We start from the raw sequence: 25,671 nt of genomic DNA on the forward strand, positions 1-25,671 counted from the left end.
CCTTGAAATGTAATCTAGATAAAGTGAGATAGGTTAATTTTACCATAAGTATGGTAGAATATAAACCCCATGATCAAACAAGTTCAAGTATGCATCATGGGTGTTGAAATAATGGGAATTGAAATAAAATTGGAAAAAAGATTGGATTGGAGTGTGACTTGACTTTTAGTTAATAGCTTTCAGCTTGTTTTCAATGACACCATACATCTAAATTGTGTCAACTACATGTAATTGTGCTTAATATAATTACAGTTTATTGCATGATCTCATGTCACATGATCTCTCGTCACATGATCTTGATATTTTGACGAGTCACACAATTATTTTGCTGACATTTTGTTATAGAGTTGATTTTTGATGGAATTTTATTCAAGTGAGTTCTGTGAGTTTACTATATGATGGAATTGTATTCAAGTGAGTTCTGTGAGTTTACTATATGATGGAATTGTATTCAAGTGAGTTCTGTGAGTTTACTATATGATGGAATTTTATTCAAGTGAATTCTGTGAGTTTACTATATGATGGAATTGTATTCAAGTGAGTTCTGTGAGTTTACTATATGATGGAATTTTATTCAAGTGAGTTCACTATATGATGGAATTTTATTCAAGTGAGTTCTGTGAGTTTACTATATGATGGAATTTTATTCAAGTGAATTCTGTGAGTTTACCATATGATGGAATTGTATTCAAGTGAGTTCTGTGAGTTTACTATATGATGGAATTGTATTCAAGTGAGTTCTGTGAGTTTACTATATGATGGAATTTTATTCAAGTGAGTTCTGTGAGTTTACTATATGATGGAATTTTATTCAAGTGAGTTCTGTGAGTTTACTATATGATGGAATTTTATTCAAGTGAGTTCTGTGAGTTTACTATATGATGGAATTTTATTCAAGTGAGTTCTGTGAGTTTACTATATGATGGAATTGTGAATTGATTATTAACGATGTTCGCACATTGATAAAATGTCACAGGAAAATAAGTCATGGTCAAAATATCCCTGTGAAAAGGTCACAAACCATCCCAATTAGTAGGCTTCTCCACCCATTAAAATTAATTAAAATTTTTGTGAAATAAAAAAATTAGGTTCATGAATTCAAAAAATATGGTATGAACTAAACTTCAAAAACAAGTCATTGTTAATGACACAGTCCCCGTTTTGTGATCTGACATCAATTTGATGCTGATGAAGTCATTGAGATTAGATTGAAACCATTAATAGGAGATGGATTTGTAAAAAATTATGACTTAGTGCTTTTACACAAGAATTGGACATTGGCAGTCATATTGAATAATGTTGATGTATCTATTGGTATACTGTCTTTGTACCAAATGTAATCAGAAATGTTCATTGCATTCATGGGAAAGTGGGCATGGGTATCATGAAAAACAAAATAGCCACCAGTCAGCCATATTAGTTTGAATCACAGAAAAAATATGACATGCAACTATAACCCAATATGTATGATCATCATACTAACTTTGATCCAAATTGGCCTAGTCATCTCTGAGAAATGGACATGTAAAAATGACGATTTATAGTGCTTTTACATAAAAATTGGCGTTAGCCAGCCATATTGAATTGAATCACAAAAATAATGTTGGTACAAATGTATCCCTTTTTATACTATCTTTGTACAAAATTTAAAGAGAAACAAACGTTCATTGCATTCAAGAGAAAGTAGCATGGGTACCATGAAAATCAAAATTGCCGCCAGTATGACGTGCACTTATAACCAAATATGTATGATCATCATACTAAGTTTGATCTAAATCGACTCAGTCATCTCTGAGATGGTTGTCCGAGATATAGCTCTGGACGTATGTACATACGTACATACATAAATACATACGGACGGACCAAACCCTGTTTTCGGACTTCGTCCGAACGGGACTAAAAATATAGTACATGCATGGTGGTGCACAACAAGCATCCAATGAGAATTTTAGTACACTTAACATTTCAGGGATATATACACAAGCAATATGTTGTTTTCCACAGTTTCAGTGTATCACAGTAACATTACCTCACATCACGTAGTTCCCAATAAAATTGAATTTTTGTGGCTACGGAAGTCAGATAGCGATATTTTAGTTGTCACAATTTATTTTCTCATTTGTTGAATATCTTTAGGTAAAACAACTTCTAAAAATGGCCGTGCGTAGTGAGGTGATTGACCACAAAATCGAATGCTACCTGTGGCAGAGATACTATTGCATGAAACCTATTGGAAGAAGATTGGGTATGCGCAAGATACACACGCAATGACACAAACACACACACACTAAACTATAGTCCCCATTTCAGACTTTGTTTTGTATTATTTTCTAACAGTATGTTATTTTTTCTGACTGCGAAATCAGATATGATTTTGCAGTCATATTTACGAGTGGAAAAATAACTAGCAGCCTCTCGACTGAGATAGTTTTGCTGTTATTAATGCACATTTCAATTAAAGAACTGAAGATATCATTAGAAAATGAACAACATGTAAAGTATTACAGCAATCAGACTTGCTGTTTTCAACAAAAATTTGAAAATATAACTTTTTATCAAAAATATTCATTAAAATTAGATAATTAAAGAACAAAATCATCTCGAAATGAACAAATCTGAGAGATGTCCACATGTAGTACCTAGATATGTAATATTAAAGCAATTGGACTTGCGGTTTTTAACAAAAAGTCGAAAATGTCACTTTTTACCAAAAATGACAAAAATATTCATCAAAATTAGAGAATTAAAAATATAATCACAAAATGGACAAATCTGAGAGAGGTCCACCCAAGGTACCTACATACCAAGTATTTGGGCTAGCGGTTTTCACGAAAAAGTCGAAAATGGCAAAGTTGACGACGACAGTGACAGCGACGGACAATCAGTAATACTATAAGCTTTGCTTGACTTCGTCGACAGTGGAGCTAAAAATATTTGTTTCAGAGAAGATTTTGCCTGTCTACATGATGAGCTACAAAAAAGGAGGACGAGTGTTTGAAACCATGTGTAACCAGGAATGAAATTCTTCAGAACCCCCTACATTACCTCAGTGAGGTTCTCTCCCACAATACATTGCACTCGTGCTCGGTAAATGTTAAATTTGAATTGGGCTTTAACAGCCTTAATCACAAATAAAGTACAGAAAAAAAATCATTGAAGTGTATTTATAAATTATGATTACAGTTTTGTCAATATAAAGTTTATATAAATGGTTACCATAGTAATTTGTGTCTACCCAACTACATCCATACAATCAAAGACATTGAAATGTAGCTTGTATGCATATTTTTATGTAAGTTTAGGATAAATATATACAATTTTCAAACAGGAATAACTCAAGATTTTTTCTGTGTGATTTCATTGTAATTGCAGACCTAACTGACAGCAATTCTAGTTCAGACAATTACTGATTAAAAACATGCATAAAAATATAGTGTTATGTCATAAATTTATGCAATGATGTTAGAATGAATGAAACAGACATAGAATGGATGTAATATTAAACTGTTATTATATGTACACCAATAAAAGAAGATTATTGTTATCTTAATAACTGCAGATGAATCATAACCTGAAATCTACATAAGGGTTACAACTGCATCATTTGAAATTGCTTCCATGTAAAGACATGCAAAACAAATTGTTTATTTACTAGTATACAAAAGTCCTTAAAAAACAATTAAATAGCATAAATGTGTGAATTGCAGAAAATTTTAATAAATTCAGGCCTCTGTAATTTGAACAAAGATAAATATTTGTGATAATCAAAATTCAAAATGTTAGAAAATGAAATTCAAACAATCAAATTGCAAACCAAAATGGTTGCTAACAAATAATGTTCTGCAATTTGCAAAACTTCATAAAATCAAAATTGATAAAAATGAAACAAAATATGTTTTAAAAAAAGAAAATTTCACTTGCATGTTTTTGTTTATTCAAATGTAACACAAATATAAGATTTATTATTCTATAACCTCATTATTATGAACTTGAACAAATATTTGTAGGCTGTCATTGCATGATGTAATACTAAATATTATGTGCCTTGGCATGCAAATCATGTGTAATTCTCACAGGTTTATATGCAAATGAGGTCTAAAACAATGACCTGTACCTGCTTTGGTCCATTTCAATGTGATGTAGTTGGGACACGAATATTGAATGTCAACCACAAAAGCTCTCATAATTTTAACCCCAATTATCAGATCACTATATCATACATTAGTCAAACGTTTTCCATACATTATTTTTTCATCATAATTACCACAACCCTTACAAGCAGGTGTTTCAATCATTAACTTGGTTTTGAATGGTGTACATCATAAGCATTAAATTTGGTTTTGAATGGTGTACATAAGCATTCAGTTTGATTTTGAATGGTGTACATAAGCATTCAATTTGGTTTTGAATGGTGTACATAAGCATTCAGTTTGGTTTTGAAATGTGTACATAAGCATTCAATTTGATTTTGAATGGTGTATATAAACATTCAGTTTGGTTTTGAATGGTGTACATAAGCATTCAATTTGGTTTTGAATGGTGTACATAAGCATTCAGTTTGGTTTCGAACGGTGTTCATAAGCATTCAATTTGGTTTTGAATGGTGTATATAAACATTCAGTTTGGTTTTGAATGGTGTACATAAGCATTTAATTTGGTTTTGAATGGTGTACATAAGCATTCAGTTTGGTTTCAAATGGTGTTCATAAGCATTCAATTTGGTTTTGAATGGTGTATATAAACATTCAGTTTGGTTTTGAATGGTGTACATAAGCATTCAATTGTAAACTCATGGATGTTGCTGGAAATATGTTGTTTCATTGATGACAGACTGATAGCGCTCACGCAGCTGATAAGCCGCCATTTTGGGTTGCCTTTGTCTTGTAAAAACTCCCTTTCTGTTTCCAGCAACTCTTTTTGGGTCTGAAAATAGAAAACATAGTTTGTATCAATAAACTAATATTATTTCAAACTACCGGTATATATTATCAGTCTCATACACACCTTTAAATTAAAATTTTATAAAATGAAATCAACAAGTTTCACAAAGCCCAAAACAGTGAATATGACTAGTAAATAAGTAAAAATCATGAATCAAAAATTAGTTTATAATGTTATGTGTACGTGTCCTGTCTAACATATAGTAGACTTACACATGAAAAACAGGTCAAATACTAGTAGTACCATGTTTGATTGCAGGAATGTTACAAGCTACAGTGAATCTGCCTAACCAATAACAAATTACAATCATGGTTTGAAAAACAAGCAATGCATGGCACAGTCACAGTTAGTTATCAAATTTAAGATATATATTTTTGTTTATAGTAGTATAGCTGGAATAAAACCATGTCTGGAATATAAATATATATATATATATATATATATATATATATATATATATATAACATAATGTATAACGAATATATAAAATTTGAATATAATAAGTCAAAGCATTTAAGAGATATGGCCCTAGAAGCCCAATCATTAAAAAATAATGGCCACCAGTCAGCCATTTTGAATCCAATCTGAAAAATAAAATGATGTGCATCAGGAACCTGTAATTTCTAATGCATGTACCAAGTTTGAACGAAAACCATCCATAAATGCCAGAAATGCTTGATATTTGATGATTTGTTAGCACAAAAATGACCACCATTCAGCCATTTTGAATAGGATTGTCAAACCAATATATCTGTCTATCTAAACATGATGTATAATGAATATTTAAAATTTGAACATAATCAGTCAAAACAAGTCGGAGATATGGGTCTAGAAGCCCATTCTTTAAAGCAAGATGGCCGCCAGTCAGCCATTTTGAATCCAATCTGAAAAATAAAATGACGTGCATCAGGAACCTGTAATGTCTAATGTAAGTTTGAACAAAATTCATCCTTAATGCAAGAAATGCTTGATATTTGAGGATTTTTTTAGCACAAAAATAGCCACCATTTGGCCATTTTGAATATGATAGTCTAACCAATAAATCTGTCTATCTATGATATGATGTATAATGAATATTTAAAATTTTAACATAATCAGTCAAAGCAAGTCAGAGATATGGCACTAGAACCACATTCATTAAAACAAAATGGCTGCCAGTCGGCCATTTTGAATGTTATCTGAAAAACAAAATGATGTGCATCAAGGTCCTTTAATGTCTAATGTATATACCAATTTTGAACAAAATCCATCTGTAAACAGCCGAAAAATGCTTGATTTTGATGATTTTTAGCACAAAAATGGCTGCCATTCGACCATCTTGAATCAGATCGTAAAACAAATTGATGTGCATATGTATAATATCATGTATGATGTATGTGTGAAGTTTGATTGTGATTGGTCAAGGCATTTTTTAAGATACAGGTCCGGACGCTCTGAGGTAAAGCTATATGTCCCCGTTTTCGGACTGTGTCCGAACAGGAACTAAAAAAATGTGGTTAATTTGTTTACTGATTTCAATTTAAATAGAAGATCAAATGTAATCAAATTCAAGCACAGAATAAACTCTAATAAGCAACTAAATTATACAGAGTTTTAAATTATAGAATGTAAGTACTCAACATCAGATCATTAGATTGTCTCTATTTTTATCCACATTTATATCATCAAAATTGCAATTGCTAAAAGGTCTGCTTGTATACAATGTGGCACAATAGCTATGTATGAAAATCAGTTGATAATTTGACTAATTTGGTAATTACCAGGTAGTATGCAGGTTTATATTAAAATCATGAGGTTATATGTAAACTATAATTACATTCAGATTTCACAGATATCACAGATATGTGTTTCACAGATATATGTGTTTCACAGATTTCACAGATATATGTGTTTCACAGATTTCACAGATATATGTGTTTCACAGATATACATGTTTTACAGATATATGTGTTTCACAGATATATGTGTTTCACAGATATATGTGTTTCACAGATATGTGTTTCACAGATATGTGTTTCACAGATTTCACAGATATATGTGTTTCACAGATATATGTGTTTCACAGATATGTTTCACAGATATACGTGTTTCACAGATATATGTGTTTCACAGATATACGTGTTTCACAGATATACGTGTTTCACAGATATATGTGTTTCGCAGATATATGTGTTTCACAGATATATGTGTTTCACAGATATACGTGTTTCACAGATATACGTGTTTCACAGATATATGTGTTTCACAGATATATGTGTTTCACAGATATATGTGTTTCACAGATATATGTGTTTCGCAGATATATGTGTTTCACAGATTTTCCCACAGGTTTTTCTATTAAAAATTTACATTAGCCATTTGTGGGAAAAATACTGCCATCAAAATGTAAAATACAATATGCAAATTAGATACATAATATGCATACATGTAGCACTAAAACTATGCAGGACTGTGCATCGCTTCAAGCTATCTATGTAGTGAACTTAGTTTAAATCCAGCATGCAATTCTTTAGGACAACTTGATGTCTAATAAAAAACTTTTAATTTTGTTAGTTCAGGTGGGGGTTTTGGCCCTTAAAATTTTCTACTCAACAAAATTGGTTTTATTATTCAGTACAAAAACTTGTTCTATTCAAAGATCGCTTTGTAATTCTAAGCTTATAAAGTTGTTAATATTCTAATTTATTGTTTAAATATTTGACATGGAATCAAAAACATGGCATTGCACAATTTCTGAAAATGAGGTAAAATTTAATATCAATAAATTATGGACTTAATTTGAGGGGAATTCAGTTTTTTTTATCAAACAATGTACTTTTAATACACTATCTAAACATTATTAGTACTTACAAACGTGATCTAAATAACACATCTTAGTGAGTAACAGCATAAAATAACATATATTTCATTATAAACAATGGTTTTCAAGGTCACATGAAAGTACAACCTATTAAAGTGCAGTAGCACCACATTGTGCTCAATATGGATTCCATAATGACCTATATAAATTTAAAACATGTCCTGTGCCCACTGCCTTCTCAATGACCTGACTCATGTACAACCTACGTTAAACAAACATGGATTTGAAGACACATTTTCATAAAATGTATGCGCCAGAGATACTAACACTGAATGCACAGAGATCTTACATTGATTGATAATAAAACTATGTGTGGGATTGGACAAAAATAAATAAATAATAATAATAATTATTACATATGTACTGCAGTTTATTTTGATTCGTCCCTGAAATCAAAATCGGTATTTCCACACCCCATATGCAAATGAGGTCTGAGAGCAAACAAAGTAGGCCCTTCAGGAGTACCGTTTTTCGAAACATGTCAGAAATAAACAATATTTGGAAGTACAATATTTTTCCCTTAGGGTACATGAATATACTTGCCAAGTAAAATGAAATTTGAACAACAATAATGGTAATTTTAGGCAGTCACTTATTTTGACTAAAACTAATTTGCATATCACCTATGCAATAATGTTTTCGGTATTTTCACGGTCTATATGCAAATAAACATGGTATTTCCATTGGCGGCCGAACTACTTTTATTTTGTAAACAAATTTTCCTCTGCTATTTTTATCCGGTTCAAAATCGTCCAGCAACATTTTTGGCATATCACATGAAATACTAGGATTGGGAGAACTTAATGTATGTTGACCACCTGGAAACCAAGTTTTATTATCCTGAAGGGCTCTCGGAAGATCAACCAGTAGTAAAATCGGTGATTGCTATGGAGCCAAAACCATCAACATCGAGGTACCGGGAGGTTTCTTCTGGCAACGTTGCTATGTTTGTCAACGAGCAGAAAACGGAATACGGCGATGAAAACGAAGCGTGAAGTAGCTGTGTTTAACGATTGGAAGAAGTCTATGACACAAGAAAAGCGTGACCTTAAGGATATACCACCATCCCACCTAGATGCTTTTCTGTCACAATTCTATCCTGGTATTCGTAAGAAAAACGGTGACGAATATGAGTCGGACTCCATATCAACGTATCAAAAATCGATCGACCGGTATTTGCGTGACAATGATTACGGGGTTAGCATCATTCGTGGCGATGCATTTGCTTCAAGTCGCCACACATTGGCCGCTGAAAGAAAACATTAAAAGGCTTCTGGATTTGGTAATTTGCCCAACAAATCACAACCAATCACGAAAGATCAAGAGGAGGCATTACTGAAAGCTGGGCAGCTTGGTGTAGACTCCGCAACAGCCATCATCAACACAGTGTGGTATAACAACACGAAGCTTTTCGGTTTGCATGGAAACAATGAACACAGTCAGATGGAATGGGGTGATGTAGTCTTACAGAGTGACGAAAATGGAGAGTTTCTAGTATATAATGAGAGACTCACCAAAACTCGTCACAGAGAGCCTGGTAATACTAGGAGCTTTGCACCGAAGGCATATGCTACACCAAAAACATCGGACATTTGCCCAGTTCGTGCCTACAAAGCAAACGCAGCTCATCGACCAGACAGAATGAACTGCAGTTCAGCGCCATTCTACCTTGGAATTGAGCATGTCCCATGTATCATTGCTAAGGGAATATGGTCCTGAAATCAACCTATGGGCAAAAATAAGCTGACTACGATCATGAAGTCAAGGTCGAAAGCAGCAGACTTAACTGGCAAACTGAGTAACCACAGCGCATGTAAAACCTGTGTTCAACGCCTCCAAACACGGCAGCATAACTAAGTGGACACAAAAATGTCAGCAGTCTAAACAGATACTCAGTTCCAAATAAAGATCATCAACGCCAAATGAGCAACATTTTATCAGGAAAGCAAGACTCTTTCAATCCACAACCAGCAAGCAACATCACAAACACAGTTGTGGTGTGCAGCTCAGTGACAACCGCTGTTGACGAAAGTCATCCTGTCAGTGTAGTACCGCAGCTGCACGGCCTGTTTGCCAATGCACAGATCTGTGGAGGAACATTTAACTTTAACATAAACTGTGTATTACAGTTGTCCACTTCAAGTTCTGGTTCTGCCGTGGCCCCAACCAAACTTCCACAAGTTATTTATTAGGACAGTGAATCAGATTTGACATCTGATTATTTTATTTTCATACAGACAGTGACACGCATTCTTCACTGACATGCGTTGCTATGCCGTATCACCATCTTTGAACACATTAATGAGCAGTGGGGTTCCCGACCTAAAATCCATCCCGGTTTGTTGCACGTTCTTTCTTTATTATAAAATCATCAAATATGGAACATATGTAATAATAACAGAACCCCACACCCTGCCCATGGCTTTTGTTGCGTATGGAAGTTATTTTCACTCGTGATGCGGTGTATTCTCGCTTCACTTGTGAAAATAACTTCCATACGCAACGAAAGCCACGGGCAGGGTGTGGGGTTCTGTCATATGAGATCAGGACTATGAAAAAATAAAACCAAGAAAATAATAAAATATTAAGTTATTTTAATAAATGTAATACATTATCTTAAAATTATTTTCATTATTTTTTTTATAAATGTTTATGAGTGATAATATATGTTCATTAATTAATTTTGTTTATTGAATGTCAGGTTGAAGAGGTTTGGTCATGTGGTGTATCTAAGATTGTATACTGCCTTCACAAGGTAGAAATCTAGTATCAGGATTATTATGGGATATGGTATAGACCACTTTCCTGAAAGTAGTGATACCAAGGTGATAGCAAAACACCTGCTTTTTCATGCCATCAAATATAAATATGTCAGTCTCCCACATGTGCAAGTTAATTGTACCCCATATCCGGTATTGTACACACATGTGAAACGGTGTATCTTTAAAGAGGAACCTTCCAAGCCCAGGGATTGCACCAAAGAATCATGGGAAACTATTGTTTATGTTGTTTACAAAGTTAATCTATTTTTTGTTATCCATTGTAATTTTATTCCCGAAAGTAAATTTGTTGTGAGATTAGGCTTAACTGGAAGTGCCCCTTTAACTATTGCAAATCAAAGACGAAAAAAAGTCAACTGTCTAGTTCTTAATTTCATCAAAAAATATGTGACTTGCAGTTCAAATAAACACAGATAACAAACAAGTACTTTCTAAGCAAAGTCCCAATTGACAAACCCTCATTTTCTAACCTTGAGCCGTCATAAAATCAGCAAAGTTCCAAATCATCTCTCCTACAAGAAACTCTTTTCTTAATTTGTCAAAAATCTTGAAGTGTTCCTTGAGGACATCAACTTGATAGTCTTCAGAATAAGCCATGCCGGGATCCTGTAACCAAGCAATAGTTATATTTACCTCATTAATAGCCAAATTGTTTTTTATAAATTACTAACAATCAGGCAAGTCAAAATCTTGTAAATAAAGACTCTGCAACCAATCAAATTAATAACTAGTATTAGATAAAAGAAATACTTTATTTATAATTATAACCTACAGATAACCCCATCAGTGGGGAAAAGTGTCAAACATCAACCAATCAAATGTCAGCTTAAAATCAACCAATCAAATAACTGTTTACTCCAGCCAAATATTGCAACTCACCAGATGTATTCCAATAACACTTCCAGCACCGTATTCAGTCTGTATAATGGGTTTATTTCGTTTTTTGTACCACTCACGTAGGTTATATTCTAACTGTAGTTGGATTACTTCAGGATGTCCTGTGTCTTCATACCAGCCAAAGTAACTGTTGATACATACCACATCAACAAACTGGGTCTATGCAGTCAAACAGAACAGTTATCAATTCATTATAAATAATAGCCGTACTCTACTAGCACTAAAACATAACCCAATTATAAAATCATTATAATGCTCCTCATTATCATGTGTGTCAATTTGAAACATGCAACTCAAGCATTTCAATTTTGCATACAGGTAAAGTGTGTCACATATTGTGTAATGGGAAAATGTTTTTCTTTTCTGTTTTGGAGAATTTTTCTTCAACAAAACCAATCTTCAATGAATTTGAATTACAATACATAGTTCTTGTGAGTTATTAAGTTTAAGAAATATGTAAAGTTTGAACATGAACAGTCAGCATGTCAGAGAGCCTTCAGAACTGTAATCATTAAAATAAGATGGCCACCAGATTTTGCATCCAATTTGAATAACAAAATAACGTGCATCAAGGTCACATGATGTTCAATGTATGAAGTAAGATTCCACAAAGTCCATCCATACACTACCAAGATCTGGTTCTGGAATTGCAGAAATGCTTGATTTCAAAGAACTTTTAGCATTTGGCTATCTTTAACCCGATCATAAAATGAATAGATGCACGATATAATGTATTTGTATAATTTGATCTGCTCAGGAATAGTATGATATGATAAATCAAGACGGCCACTAGTCGGCCATATTTAATATGATCTGAAAAACAAAATTACATAATGCTTGGTGTCTGTAACAAAATTGGTTTATACATGACTAAGATACAGTCCCGAAATGGCAAAAATGATTGATTTTAAAGCCTCGAATCAGATCGCAAAACAAATGCACATGCATATATATTCTTCATTATTTTTTAATTATGTATCCCATAATTATTGGAGCAATTACATGAATTTGTTTTGCATTAGGTTGTATCTAGATTATAAATTTCTAGAACTCTGCTACCAAGCACTCTCAGGCAGTTTTTGGTACAATTAGTTTAAATCGTAGGCCAAGAGCAAGTTAACAGCAGAATGAAAAAGAACTTACAGCTTCATCAAATATTCTTTCCAAATCATTATCTGAATTCATAACAAATGTGACTGGTCTCGTTGGATCAGTTTGTTTTGTCTGACTTATGACAGTTCTAATAATGAGAAAGTTAAGAATTATAACAATGTCTGAAACGTGAAAAATAATAACTATAATTTGTACCTTGTCCCATAGTGCTTTAATGCTGTATGGGACAAGGTAGGATTCTATAGCACATGCAAATGACATTGTAAATTTTTTTTTTTTTTGGGAACTTTGACTTGATACAAGTAAATTACGCATGCTGGGACACTTACAGCAAGGTCAGAATCATATCCATGGTTACATACAAATGTTACTGGTCTTGAACTGGGATCAATTTGCCGCGTATGAGTGATGACAGTTCTGGAGAAATTAAACAACAAAGGTATACCATATTTGTAAATTAGGCCGCATAAAATAATGCGTTTCTGGTCCTGAAAATAACAAGACATAGGCACAGCTCGTCCTGGTCTGGCATGGTATACAATCCTGAAAGGAGTCAGAACTCCTTAAATTTAATTCAGAAACAAATGCATGCGAATATACATAACAAGATGTCTAACATATTTGTAAAGTTATATCCCAATCAGTCAAGGCAGGTCAGAGGTCAGGCTCTGAAACAGCATTTGTTAAAACTAAATGGCCACCCGTCAGCCATTTTGAAACCGACAAACAAATTGACATGTGTCAAGATCCCATTTTGTTCATTGTATGTAAAAAAAATTGAAAAGTATATTTGTCCATGCATGACTGAGAATGGATTCCAGAATGGCAGAAATGCTTGATTTTGATCTGCTTGGGGTTTGTGATTGGCTGCAGTGGGAAATAGCAACAGTCCTATTGGAGCCTGTGTTGTAACATGTACATATAGCGATTTAGTCCAGGGGTATGTCAGGGGTTTGCAGGGGTTTGCTGGGGTGTGCTGGAGTTTTGCCACAGTTATGGCACAGAAATGTCATGCTTAGAGTTTTTCAGTAAGTTAAATTTCATTGAAAATTTATATCAATTGAAGAGAATATACAAGCCATTATGTCTTGCTTTTGTATCAAATTTAAAATTGGTGTAACTGAGAAATGGGTAGGACACAAGAGATGCTTAAAAATGTGATCATGTATGAAGTGATTTTAAAGTTTACTGAATGGCCAACAAACAATCATTTCTGAACCTTAACTAGATACTGGTAAATAAACAAAATGTATACACTATGATTCAATTAAAATCTGAAGGAAAGTGCAGACCATTTTGTGAATTTGTAATGAAAAAAAGTAACTGATGGTGAAAAGGCTAAGTTGCAGTAACAGGATAAATAAACTTTGGAGAAGAATTTAAGTCATGTATTCACATGAAACATTCAAAACTGACTTGATATCACATCCCCAGTATCACAAATATTATCAACATGCAATTTGAAACTATGACATCACCAACTGACAATCTCTCCTGACGTTCTCTTGTGTCATAGTTGTCATAGGTGTCATATATTTCATGTCAAAGGCTTGTCTGATATTGTCGATGAGAGGGAGAATAATCCACTATTATTTCCCTAATTATTACTGTGATATTCATTCGTATTTTTAATTCAATACTATTCATTTGTGTTTAAGTGCTTTCTTGAATTTCTTATATTGTTATTGTGTTTATTCAATTCAATCGTCTTTATTACATGCTTAACTTGAAGAGAACTAGCACAAATAACGATAGCAGACACCATTTCAATGCTATTCTCTTATTAACCAATCATAGCTCATAGAACTATGAACCAATCAGCACCAAGCCCGCTAAAATTGGTTATGATGGCTGATCCTACCAAGGCTATAAAAGGACTGAATACTTGTTTTGGCGTGCAAGTACATGTACATGTAACCCTTTCCAGTGACAAGTAATAAAAGCAGTTATTTGATATATCATTTATTTGTTTCCTGTTCGTTTGATTGACAGTCCCTTGTTTTACGTGCCTTGAACTTTACGCTTGTTAGGGTAAGAGTTGAGATAAGTGTGAAACCCTATTCTCAACCCCCCCCCCCCCCCCAGATATCATGGGTCACTCATTAAATATACTCATTACTGGACTGTATCTCCACATGATACTTACTTAAAATATGCCTCTGCCTGGGGATACTCAGAGGCTGGTTCATTGGCTACAGACCACATAATAACTGATGGTCTATTTTTATCTCTTCTCACCAATTCGTCCATTACTTCAAGATGGTGGGTCAGTGACTTGTTGCTAAAGTTCTCCTTACTGCAGAAAATAAAAATAAAAATCTATAGTTCATAAATTCAGCCATTAGTTCCTGAATTACAGAAATGTTTATATGCTTTTTAGCAAAAAAAGGCCACGATTTAGCCATCCTGAATCAGACCACGAAACTCATGCAGCAGCATGTGTATCCCAAGATGCATGTATATGTATGAAGTTTGAATGTAATCAGTCCAGGCATGAACAAGATACAAGTGCATCCACACAGAATCACACACAAAGGTCAAAACATAAGTCCCTGATTTCAAATTTCGTATGAGCAGAGACTGAAAATATAGTGATAGAAAAATTACATGTAATATATACTACATGACAGTGAGCTTACTATGACTGACCTTTTTATGCCAACACCTGGACACTCATCTATAACTACAATACCATGTCTATCAGCCATGTCCATGATTTCATCCGCATATGGATAGTGACTTGTTCTGAAACAGTTAACTCCAAGCCATTTCAATAAATTGAAATCCTTGGCAATCAGAGGAAGATCAACTCCTTTACCACGGATCTGAAATTCAGTAATAAAATAATATGAAGGCCGTTAAGATTACCATATTGTTACCATGGCTACATGTATGCAGACCATAAACCCAATGAACAATCAACCACCATTCATATAGCAGTTACCATGGCTACATGTATGCAGACCATAAACCCAATGAACAATCAACCACCATTCATATAGCAGTTACCATGGCTACATGTATGCAGACCATAAACCCAATGAACAATCAACCACCATTCATATAGCAGTTACCATGGCTACATGTATGCAGACCATAAATCCAATGAACAATCAACCACCATTCATATAGCAGTTACCATGGCTACATGTATGCAGACCATAAACCCAATGAACAATCAACCACCATTCATATAGCAGTTACCATGGCTACATGTATGTAGACCATAAACCCAATGAACAATCAACCACCATTCATATAGCAGTTACCATGGCTACATGTATGCAGACCATAAACCCAATGAACAATCAACCACCATTCATATAGCAGTTACCATGGCTACATGTATGCAGACCATAAACCTCATGAACAATCAACCACCATTCATATAGCAGTTACCATGGCTACATGTATGCAGACCATAAACCCAATGAACAATCAACCACCATTCATATAGCAGTTACCATGGCTACATGTATGCAGACCATAAACCCAATGAACAATCAACTACCATTCATATAGCAGTTACCATGGCTACATGTATGTAGACCATAAACCCAATGAATAATCAACCACCATTCATATAGCAGTTACCATGGCTACATGTATGCAGACCATAAACCCAATGAACAATCAACCACCATTCATATAGCAGTTACCATGGCTACATGTATGCAGACCATAAACCCTATGAACAATCAACCACCATTCATATAGCAGTTACCATGGCTACATGTATGCAGACCATAAACCCTATGAACAATCAACCACCATTCATATAACAGTTACATAGCTTTGGTTGTGATTGAGTTTTCAAGATGTCATCAAGTTACCGAATAATGTGCAAAATTCTCTGTTCCATGACCGATTATAGACTATATTACAAAATCGATATTGGATGAGAAGATTAAGATTAGTTTGATATGAGCACCACACTCTTTCTGAATAGTATTGAATTTATATTGATTATTCTACCTGTCACAAAGTAACAGGGTCAGGTCAAATATTAAGACAAAACACCCAATAATAGTCAATATTTTAACCACCTTGTGTAACCAATTTAGAATTACACAATTCGTGTGACACGGGGATAATTTAGACAGATGGACACCAACACAATTTAATAAAATTGCAGTGTTGTCCACGTGTTGATTTGATAGGGCGGGTCGCCATGGTGAAATCATATGCCGCCAGGCTAAATATCGTGCCACCAGGGTAAAATTCTTCAACGCCATGCTAAAATGAACAAATATAATCCCGCATAAGTATAAATTCAAAGTGTAAAACACTTTGAATTTATACTTATGCGGGATTATATACATTGGTGAGAGGTCGCATTTTACGTGAACAAGAACATGCACTAAGAAGAAAAAGCAAGCCAGAGTCGAAACAGGGTGTATCAGGGACTTGGTACAACATGTGCTGTGACAATTGAGTAATTGTCGACATCATTTAGGGATGCAATTGAACTTCAAGTACTTTGCGAAACTTGCTACGTGGCGATGCTGACATCAAGTGTATGTCGACCGAAGTTTGACCCCAAGTCACACACTGAACTGAACCTTAGCAACCTTTTTCTTTCATGGTCTGCGCGTCCACCTAGTAAAATTTTTCTTACCGGCGGTATGTCCGGTGGTACTGTAATAACACAACTTGTATGCAACTTTGTTTTGGCTTTGAATAATTCAACATCGTCTACTTAGTGTGCTGCTTTTCTAATAACGCAAATATGTTTTAACTCACAGATACCATGAACGCGAAGAGTTAACTGAAAGGCAACGTCGTTTTTTGAAAAAATGCAAGATTATGTGTGCAAGGTTAGATTTATAAAACGTACATGATCGCTTAACTCTGTTTTTTTAATAATCATGTCACGTGTGAAACACGTACACGGGACATTTTAGTTCGTCCATTTCTTGTTTACTGATCTTGAACATTTTGTCTGGAATGCAATACAGACAAAGAATAAACATTAATGATACCTACCGTCGTCAAATCAACAAGAGGGTTGAATCAGGAAGGCTCAGCTATTTTAAACTTTATTTAAGTGTAATAAACATAAGTGAAATGTATGGACGAGTCATAATACTTTGAAAGTTACAACATTTACTCTTGAAATTTGTGATAAATACATGCATAAAATGACAGAAAAGACACATGTCAGCGTCACTTCCTGTCTGACATGGCACAACACGTCTGTTTGGTTTGCAAAAGGCTTTTTTTACTTAACACAAATCAAAGGTGTTATTGTCAAACTGAATTGGTATATCTAATCAGTGTTCTCCCCAGGCCTCTGAAGCAACACGGTATCGTGACGCTTGGACACTCGGCCGTGATGCTTGCCCTTTGTCCGTGACGTTTGGTCATTCGCCCGTGATGCTTATTGCTTGTTTTACAAGTGTCAGTCTCGTCTTGCACGTATTTAAAACAATAACGTGTATTGATCGAAAGGTAATCTCGCTTTTGTTAGCCATACAAAGACAGTGATAAAAACGAAAGTCTGCAATAAGTTGCGAAGTCTTTCAAGGGTGCAGAGCCTCAAAATCCCCTCCCCCCCAAAAAAAACTGAAGTAGCAATAATTGGCCCATTGCACGCAACGGCAATAATGTGACAAAACAAGTCACGGCGCACGTCTGGAAGATCAAACCCGATTTGCTGCACTCTGATTCTTTATCACTCAATCGCTGGTGACATTAATGACCCCAAAATTAAAAAAACAAAAACAAGTGCAATTAAGTCGCATTGGAAAGAAAAGTGTAAATAATTCAACAGCAGACGAGACAGATTAAGAAAAAACAAACCCTGACCTCTGAAAATACCCCATTCATAGGGTGTCTTAGTAGCGAAGAACACCGCCCTAAGGCGACATAATGCACGTTGCAACCTTGTGACCGAAGCATGCTGGGTTACAGAGGGGTTCTGATCGAGGTAACAAAGATGGCGGCGCAGAGTGCATGTTTTTCTGCGATGTTTAAAAACAACATCTCAGTGGCGATTTTGATGTATTGCCTATGATAATCGTCATTGAATCGTTTTAATAAACAATTTGTGTATTTTACACTAAAAAGTCAGATACCGATGATCGCAATAGCAGCGGTGAATACCCGTTCAACGCAATGCTGTCAGCTGACAATGTTACGGTGATTGTAGCACTACTCACATAGTATATTGCAATGAAAAACCGCCAACTATTAGTGCCGAACTGCGAACTGCCATTGTAGAATTTTTTTCTAATTATTGATTTATTAAATTCAACATATTTTGATATCTCGCCGACTTTATAAATTTAATCAAAAAATGTTTTCCCCGACGTTTCTATGAACCGACAGTGACATTGGCACTAAAACTTGAACACAATGATGAACCATGGATAACATTATATTCACTGACTGGCTATATGAAGTCTTTCAATTTGTTTTCCTTTTTATGCTGTTCTATTTCAAACTTTAATTGACTTGATACAAAAACATAAAATACAATGTAGTAAAATGATATAAAGTTTATCAAATATTAAAATATGTTTTTAATTAATTGTAGATTGACCAAATTTGTTGGAAAAAAATGATCATTATGCAAATATAATTATGCAAATTAGATGTATTGTTATGCAAATTGACCATGATGCTTGACATGAAGTCTGGGGAGAACACTGTCTAATATACGAATGATTACCGAATTTGTACAAAAATCAAAGTACAATTTGTATGACTTTACGTTAGTCAGTATTTTACCAAATCGTTTGTGAACTAAATGCACACATTTTTAGCCAACGACGTAAGCAAAATATTATACTTTGTATGTCGTACTATATCATTCTAAATAACTATGTTGCAACGTGACTACGTCATTTTTTTTATATAATTATATATTTTATATAATCAAAATGACATTGGACATAAAAAAATTACGTAGTTTTATTTTTTATTAAAAATGTAAAACGTTCGCCCAAATTCAAATACTGGAGTCTACAGACTAAGTCTTTTCGACCAGATTTGTTGTACACGCGATGACGTAACACAGAACACTATTGTTCTCTTCATTTGCATACCATAAAGCTATCAAAGTTAAAAACTTTTTCCGGGGGAGGCCCTCTGGACCCTCCCTCGCGGCTATGCACCTTCGGCGCCCGCCAAGCTAAATTTTCAACCCGTGAAGAACACTGAATTATATGCATATATAATTAGAAAAAAAACAACTTTAACCTAACTGATCACTGTGTTATTGTTTTCCTTGAGTGTTCATCACAATAATAAAAAAGACAATTGAGATCAAAGAAAGCTTAGAAAGAACTCCCGTGTGCTGAGAGTATTGAAGACACATTAAAAATTAATTCAAAATTACTTGTACATGAGATATTGATAGAAAAGCTGAAAACTAATTATGCACATCAGGTAACTAAGATGAACAGAACAGAAAAAAAAAATTATGAATTATTATGCTAATTAGAGAATTAATATGAACAAATTTTAACCCAAAATTAATCAGGCCTGTCTATTGTTCTAGAGCAATTATGTATCAAATATTATTCAAATGTGATGATCAGTAAATGAGATATCAGTGTTAATTAATTATGTTAAATAGGTGATTAATAAGAATAAATATTTATCAAAAACTAATTGGGTTTCTGCATAGTTCTCTTTAAAAGTTTCATTAAAATCCAATTTGTGGTTCTTTATATATGAGTGGAATATTATGCAAATTAGGTAATTAATATCCAATTAAAACTAATAAGGTCTCTGCATAATCCTAGAAGATCTATGTATCAAGTCTCATTGAAATATGATGATTACTACTTGATATATCAAAAGCTGAAAATTAATTAATTATGCAAATTAGCTAATTAATATATACTGATATTAGCTTAAAAACCTATCAGGTCTGTGCAGTGTTCTATGACATCTATGTACCAAATTTCATTGAAATGTGATGATTACTACTTGAAATATCAAAAGCTGAAAATTAATTAATCATGCAAATTATGTAATTAATATGTACTCATATTATCTTAAAAACTATCAGGTCTGTGCAGTGTCCTATGACATCTATGTACCAAATTTCATTGAAATGTGATGATTACTACTTGAAATATCAAAAACTGAAAATTAATTAATTATGCAAATTATGTAATTAATATGTACTCATATTAGCTTAAAAACCTATCAGGTCTGTGCAGTGTTCTATGACATCTATGTACCAAATTTCATTGAAATGTGATGATTACTACTTGAAATATCAAAAGCTGAAAATTAATTAATTATGCAAATTATGTAATTAATATGTACTCATATTATCTTAAAAACTATCAGGTCTGTGCAGTGTCCTATGACATCTATATGTACCAAGTTTCATTGAAATGTGACAATTACTACTTGAAATATCAAAAGCTGAAATTAATTAATTATGCTAATTAGGTAATTAATATCTACTGATATTACCCTAAAAACTATCAGGTTTGTGCAGTGTTCTATGACATCCATGTACCAAGTTTTATTGAAATGTGATGATTAGTACTTGAGATATCAGTGGAAAAGCCGAAAATTGATTAATCATTATGCAAATTAGGTAATTAATATTGCACAGATTTTTACCCAAAACTAATCAAATCTGCGCATTAGTTTGGAGCATCTGTGTGCCAAGTTTCATCAAAATCCAATGAGTGGTTCTTTAGATATCAGTGGAACAGCTAAAAATCAGCTAATTATCATGCAAATTAGGTAATTAATATGCATGGCTTTTTACCAAAACCTAATCAAATCTGCGCATTGGCCCAGAGCATCTATGCACCAAGTTTCATCAAAAACTGATGTATGGTTCTTGAGATATCAGTGGAACAGACGGACACACATACACACACACACACACACACACACACACACACATACAGACACACTAACCGCAAAGACTCCCTTTTTGTGTTTCGCACACGGGAGTCAAAAACTTTGATCACTTACATCAGAATCTTCATGTTTGCCAACACCAAGGCAATAAAAGGATTTGTTGTTGATAAGTATCTGGGTAGAAGTTGTTCTAATGGTCCTTATCCCAAATGGTAAACGGTACACATCACTAGTACCATCTGACGTGATGGACACCTTTGAAAAAAAAAAAAAAATACATAGAGAAATCCAGGAAGTCTGTTTTTACAAATTTTAAAACAATGCCCTTCCAGTCAATTGGCGCCTCTATTTTGTTTTTGTTGTTTCACAAATTATGAGAAGCTAAAACAGCTCATTCATTATAAAACATTATTAGAATGCTGTTAAATGTTAAGGCAATAGTTTTCTGGCAACAGACTGAAAATAGTTCAATTTTTGGGTCATTTCTATCTGACACTGATATCAAGTACCAGATATGACAATGACAGTTACAACACAACACTCTGATAAGTCGCCAGACAGAGCCCTAATAAGTTACCCTATTTGAATACCCACCTGTAGTATATACATATAAGCTGACACGTTACTCATTGTGTATGGCCACCAGAAATGAGCACTGGAGACAGACAGCTGACTTGACAAGTCATCTTTCTTACTGGCTACAATATTACCATCTTTATCTAAAATATTCACTACTGATGACACATTGTTTTTACCATTACCTAAGACTTTGACATCATAATTTACAAAACCTGTAAATCAATCAAATTATAATCTACCGGTAATTATATTACTGGTAAAAGTTTATACAATTTTCATCAAAAATTTGACATTTCTTTCTCATATCTCAGTTTTTGAAAACTAGTTCATCAACAATATTGTTTACATTGCAGCAGTCAAATTATAGTTAATAAATTCAAATTTAAAAAAAAATGACCAGTGTCTACCAGCTGCTCCTTCAATGTCTGTTACTATGGATATATCATCAATGTATGCTTTTGGTGTGGTATACAGCTTAACTGGTCGCTGAATCCCTGCATAGTTAAAGAAATCCATCTGTAGGTTCTGTACAAAGTAACCAGCAGGATACCTAAAGTGAAAATCATTTGATATCAGAAAACATAAGATGGTGCAAAAATATTGGTCACATACACTGTAAGACAAGTTGCTCATGTATAATGGTCACTTAGGTGGCCTTTATATAGAAGTGTTCACAAGCACAGGTTTGGCAAGGGTTTTTAAGTAGCGAAAAATAAAATAAATCCCACCTATTTTTGAGAAATCAAACAATTTATTTTATGCAAATGAGCTCAAAATACTATGCAAATTTCGCAAATTAAAATCCCAACCAACCTACCAAGTATTATATGTACCATACCAGAAACATTGAGGCCTAAACATGCATTATGTGCATCACAAAAACTCATTCCTCTAATACAATGATACTGTCCAGTTAAATTTATGCAAACATACATGTATGGCAAGTGTAAACTCTGTGACCACTAGATTTCATTTCCAGAATAAAGACTACACTGTCATCAGACTATCAGACTTTTACAGGTCATGTGACTGCTGTGCTAACACAACATTCATAAATTTACCAAACTGCCTCAAAAACAAATGTCATCTTGTGTCATTGCAATGAACATTGATATGGATAATAAGTGTATGCTCAGTACAATGTACAAGCACTAATGTTCATGATACATGTATGGTCTGAAATGTAATGCAAAACATCATCACATTTACAATTTTATGTTCATGGGTGTACACTTTTTAGCAAAACATTGGATTGACTGACTTGTGTGAAAGCTGTACAAGAGGAATTCCCCACACAATCTAATGGTGATATTTTCCAATAAAGATAACTTACTTATTTCTATCTGTTTTATATTCAATAGTTCCTGGAGGTAATGAATGTGGAGACAATGTATTATTCACAGCTACTGTTAGTCTGTTAGATTTGCCATATAATACAATATCAGTGATTTCACTTTCAAATGGTAAATGACCACCATCATGCATCATTATTTCCACTCCATTCAGCCACTGAATAACAAAATACAGTATTACAATTACGAGCCCCCCTTATGTCTCAATGACCGCTCCTTCTAAGAGAGGAGGGCACTTGGCTGGAATTTTAATTTATAAAAAAAATTGTTTTGACAGTTTTGAACCAAACACATGAAACGCACAGAGACATTCAAGTCAAATAAGAAAAATTAAGCTTCAATCAACCAATCAAAAAGGGAAGAATTGAATTCCTGGAATGAAGTAAGCTTCAATCAACCAATTAATCAAAAAGAGAAGAATTGAATTCCTTGAATGAAGTAAGCTTCAATCAACCAATCAAAAAAAGAAGAATTGAATTCCTGCAACGTCCTACTTGAGGGCACCTATAGTTATCTAGTGGGCATATACAACTTAATTGGGGGTCTGGGGTGAGGGTTAGAGTTTGGGTAAGGGGTGGGGTACAATGGAAATACTTTCCAAGTTAAGTTTGCATTCCAAGATATTCTGTGCATAATACCTTTATCTATCTACCACGGATGTGGTTTTTACATGATTATTTACCAATTATATGAATTTTTAATTTCATATACGACTTATAGGATTAACTAATTTATTCATTTGTTTGAACCTGTGTGATTGGCTGCCATTTGCAGTTCAAAGGTTATACAAATTCAAATCTGTTCATGGCTGAGGGTGAACTGTTTAGCAGTCACTGTAGGTATATATAACACTAACACATGATGAAAGGTCTGGGAACATATTGTATGAAAGCAATCATAGTAACAATGATAACACTCATACTTACTACTATTGTATAATAATGTGCACTTTCAAATCTCACTACAACTCGCTGATTCGTGTTCTGCCAAGTATATGGAGGATAGAATTCCCTGTCGTACCATACCCAGCCAACAAAATCTCTTAATAACTTGTCTTGGGTAATGTCATTAAAACTTGATGGCACTGGCATATCTATAACAGGACCAGTCTATTTGAAAGAAATAGACAGCAGTTATTTTACAAATTATCAAATTTATTACTGAATTACATCACAGTCACTCTACTAGGACTAGTAGAGTGACTGTGATTAAATGTACACCAACTGAATGTTATAAACAGTCCTGATCAATAAAATTGTTGTGAATGGCTATTTCTGGTAGGAATTCAGATTATTATGTGATTAAAGTGGTACATGTCTTTGGTTGTTATAATTTAGCAAGTGATTATCACTGCGATGTAGAATACTAATGTTATGAGATCAAGAAACCATGTTCTAATGCAATGTATGTGTTGCAATAAACAAATCCACAAAATATGATGAGAGGATTTCTTATGTTGATCATATTTCCATTATGTTGAATGCATTCACTAAGTTTGAACAAAAACCATCCATCTGGTTTTCGGATGCAGAAATGTTCAATTTTGATGAATTTTTAACATTAAAATGGTCACCATTCGATCATCTTGAATCTGATGGTCAAATAAATCAATGTACATATGTGTGACAAGATAAATGATGTATATATCAAATTTGAACATGATCAGTCAAGGCATGTCAAAGATACAGATCTTGAACAACCAGTTGGTCATTTAAAATCTGATCTGCAAAAAAAAATAATGTGCATCAAAGTCGTCATCAGAGCCCAACGTGTTCAGCTCGAGCCAGTTTACATACAACTATGAAAATACAAAATATGCATTTTTTACGACCTCGGTGTTCAAAGATATGATGATACCATGGAACTAAAAATAGATTCTTAGCTCCATAAATATTAAAACAAAATTTTAATCTTTTAAAATACTATTGTTGAGTGTCTGGTCTTCATTTTTGTACAGGAGAATCAATTTTTACTATTATTAGCTTGCTTACAACACTACACACACCCTGATAGGGTGGTCATATACTGTTTCTATGTTACATCTTCAGCTGGGTTCCGCCCACCTTTGATAGTGCCTGTTTCTGCCACTGATGTTCAAATCCAGCATTTCTCTTTGACGACATATCAGCACGGAAATTCCACATCCCACTCAGGTCTTTGCTTTCTCTTGATTCCGATTCCCTTGGGTAAAGCATTCCTCCCTGTATTGCGCCATCAGAAACTTGAACCAAGAGGAAAGTCACAGAGAATACGACGACGGTACGACAATTTAAGAACACCGCCATTGTATCTAAGTGTCAAAGTGCAAGCA

At 33.9% G+C, this 25,671-nt stretch overlaps 1 protein-coding gene across 1 annotated transcript; it reads right to left on the minus strand.

Moving 5' to 3' along the window:
* Positions 1–2,091: 2,091 nt before the first annotated feature.
* On the minus strand, positions 2,092–25,638 carry LOC100376732 (beta-glucuronidase-like). The gene is made up of 12 exons (XM_085491578.1): positions 25,424–25,638; positions 24,287–24,469; positions 23,342–23,517; positions 22,416–22,558; positions 22,024–22,220; positions 21,544–21,684; positions 15,241–15,416; positions 14,738–14,887; positions 12,921–13,008; positions 11,461–11,637; positions 11,052–11,187; positions 2,092–4,923 (listed from the first exon to the last, which is right to left on the minus strand). Exons 1-12 carry the CDS (start codon positions 25,553–25,555, stop codon positions 4,790–4,792), a joined length of 1,833 nt encoding a protein of 610 aa, XP_085347704.1. The 5' UTR covers positions 25,556–25,638; the 3' UTR covers positions 2,092–4,789.
* Between the last annotated feature and the right edge of the window lie 33 nt (positions 25,639–25,671).

Source organism: Saccoglossus kowalevskii, chromosome 16 (genome assembly GCF_978046115.1).
Source record: "Saccoglossus kowalevskii chromosome 16, keSacKowa6.1, whole genome shotgun sequence".
NCBI classification, from domain to species: Eukaryota; Metazoa; Hemichordata; class Enteropneusta; family Harrimaniidae; genus Saccoglossus; species Saccoglossus kowalevskii.

Bases quoted from the DNA above. Each gene is read 5' to 3' on its own strand.
- LOC100376732 (XM_085491578.1), bottom strand. From the start codon at position 25,555: ATGCTTTACCCAAGGGAATCGGAATCAAGAGAAAGCAAAGACCTGAGT. The intron at 22,559-23,341 runs GTAAGTTATCTT...TTTTCACTTTAG, and splicing joins TATAAAACAGATAGAAATAA to GTATCCTGCTGGTTACTTTG. The intron at 15,417-21,543 runs GTAAGTGATCAA...ACTGAATTTCAG, and splicing joins GCAAACATGAAGATTCTGAT to ATCCGTGGTAAAGGAGTTGA.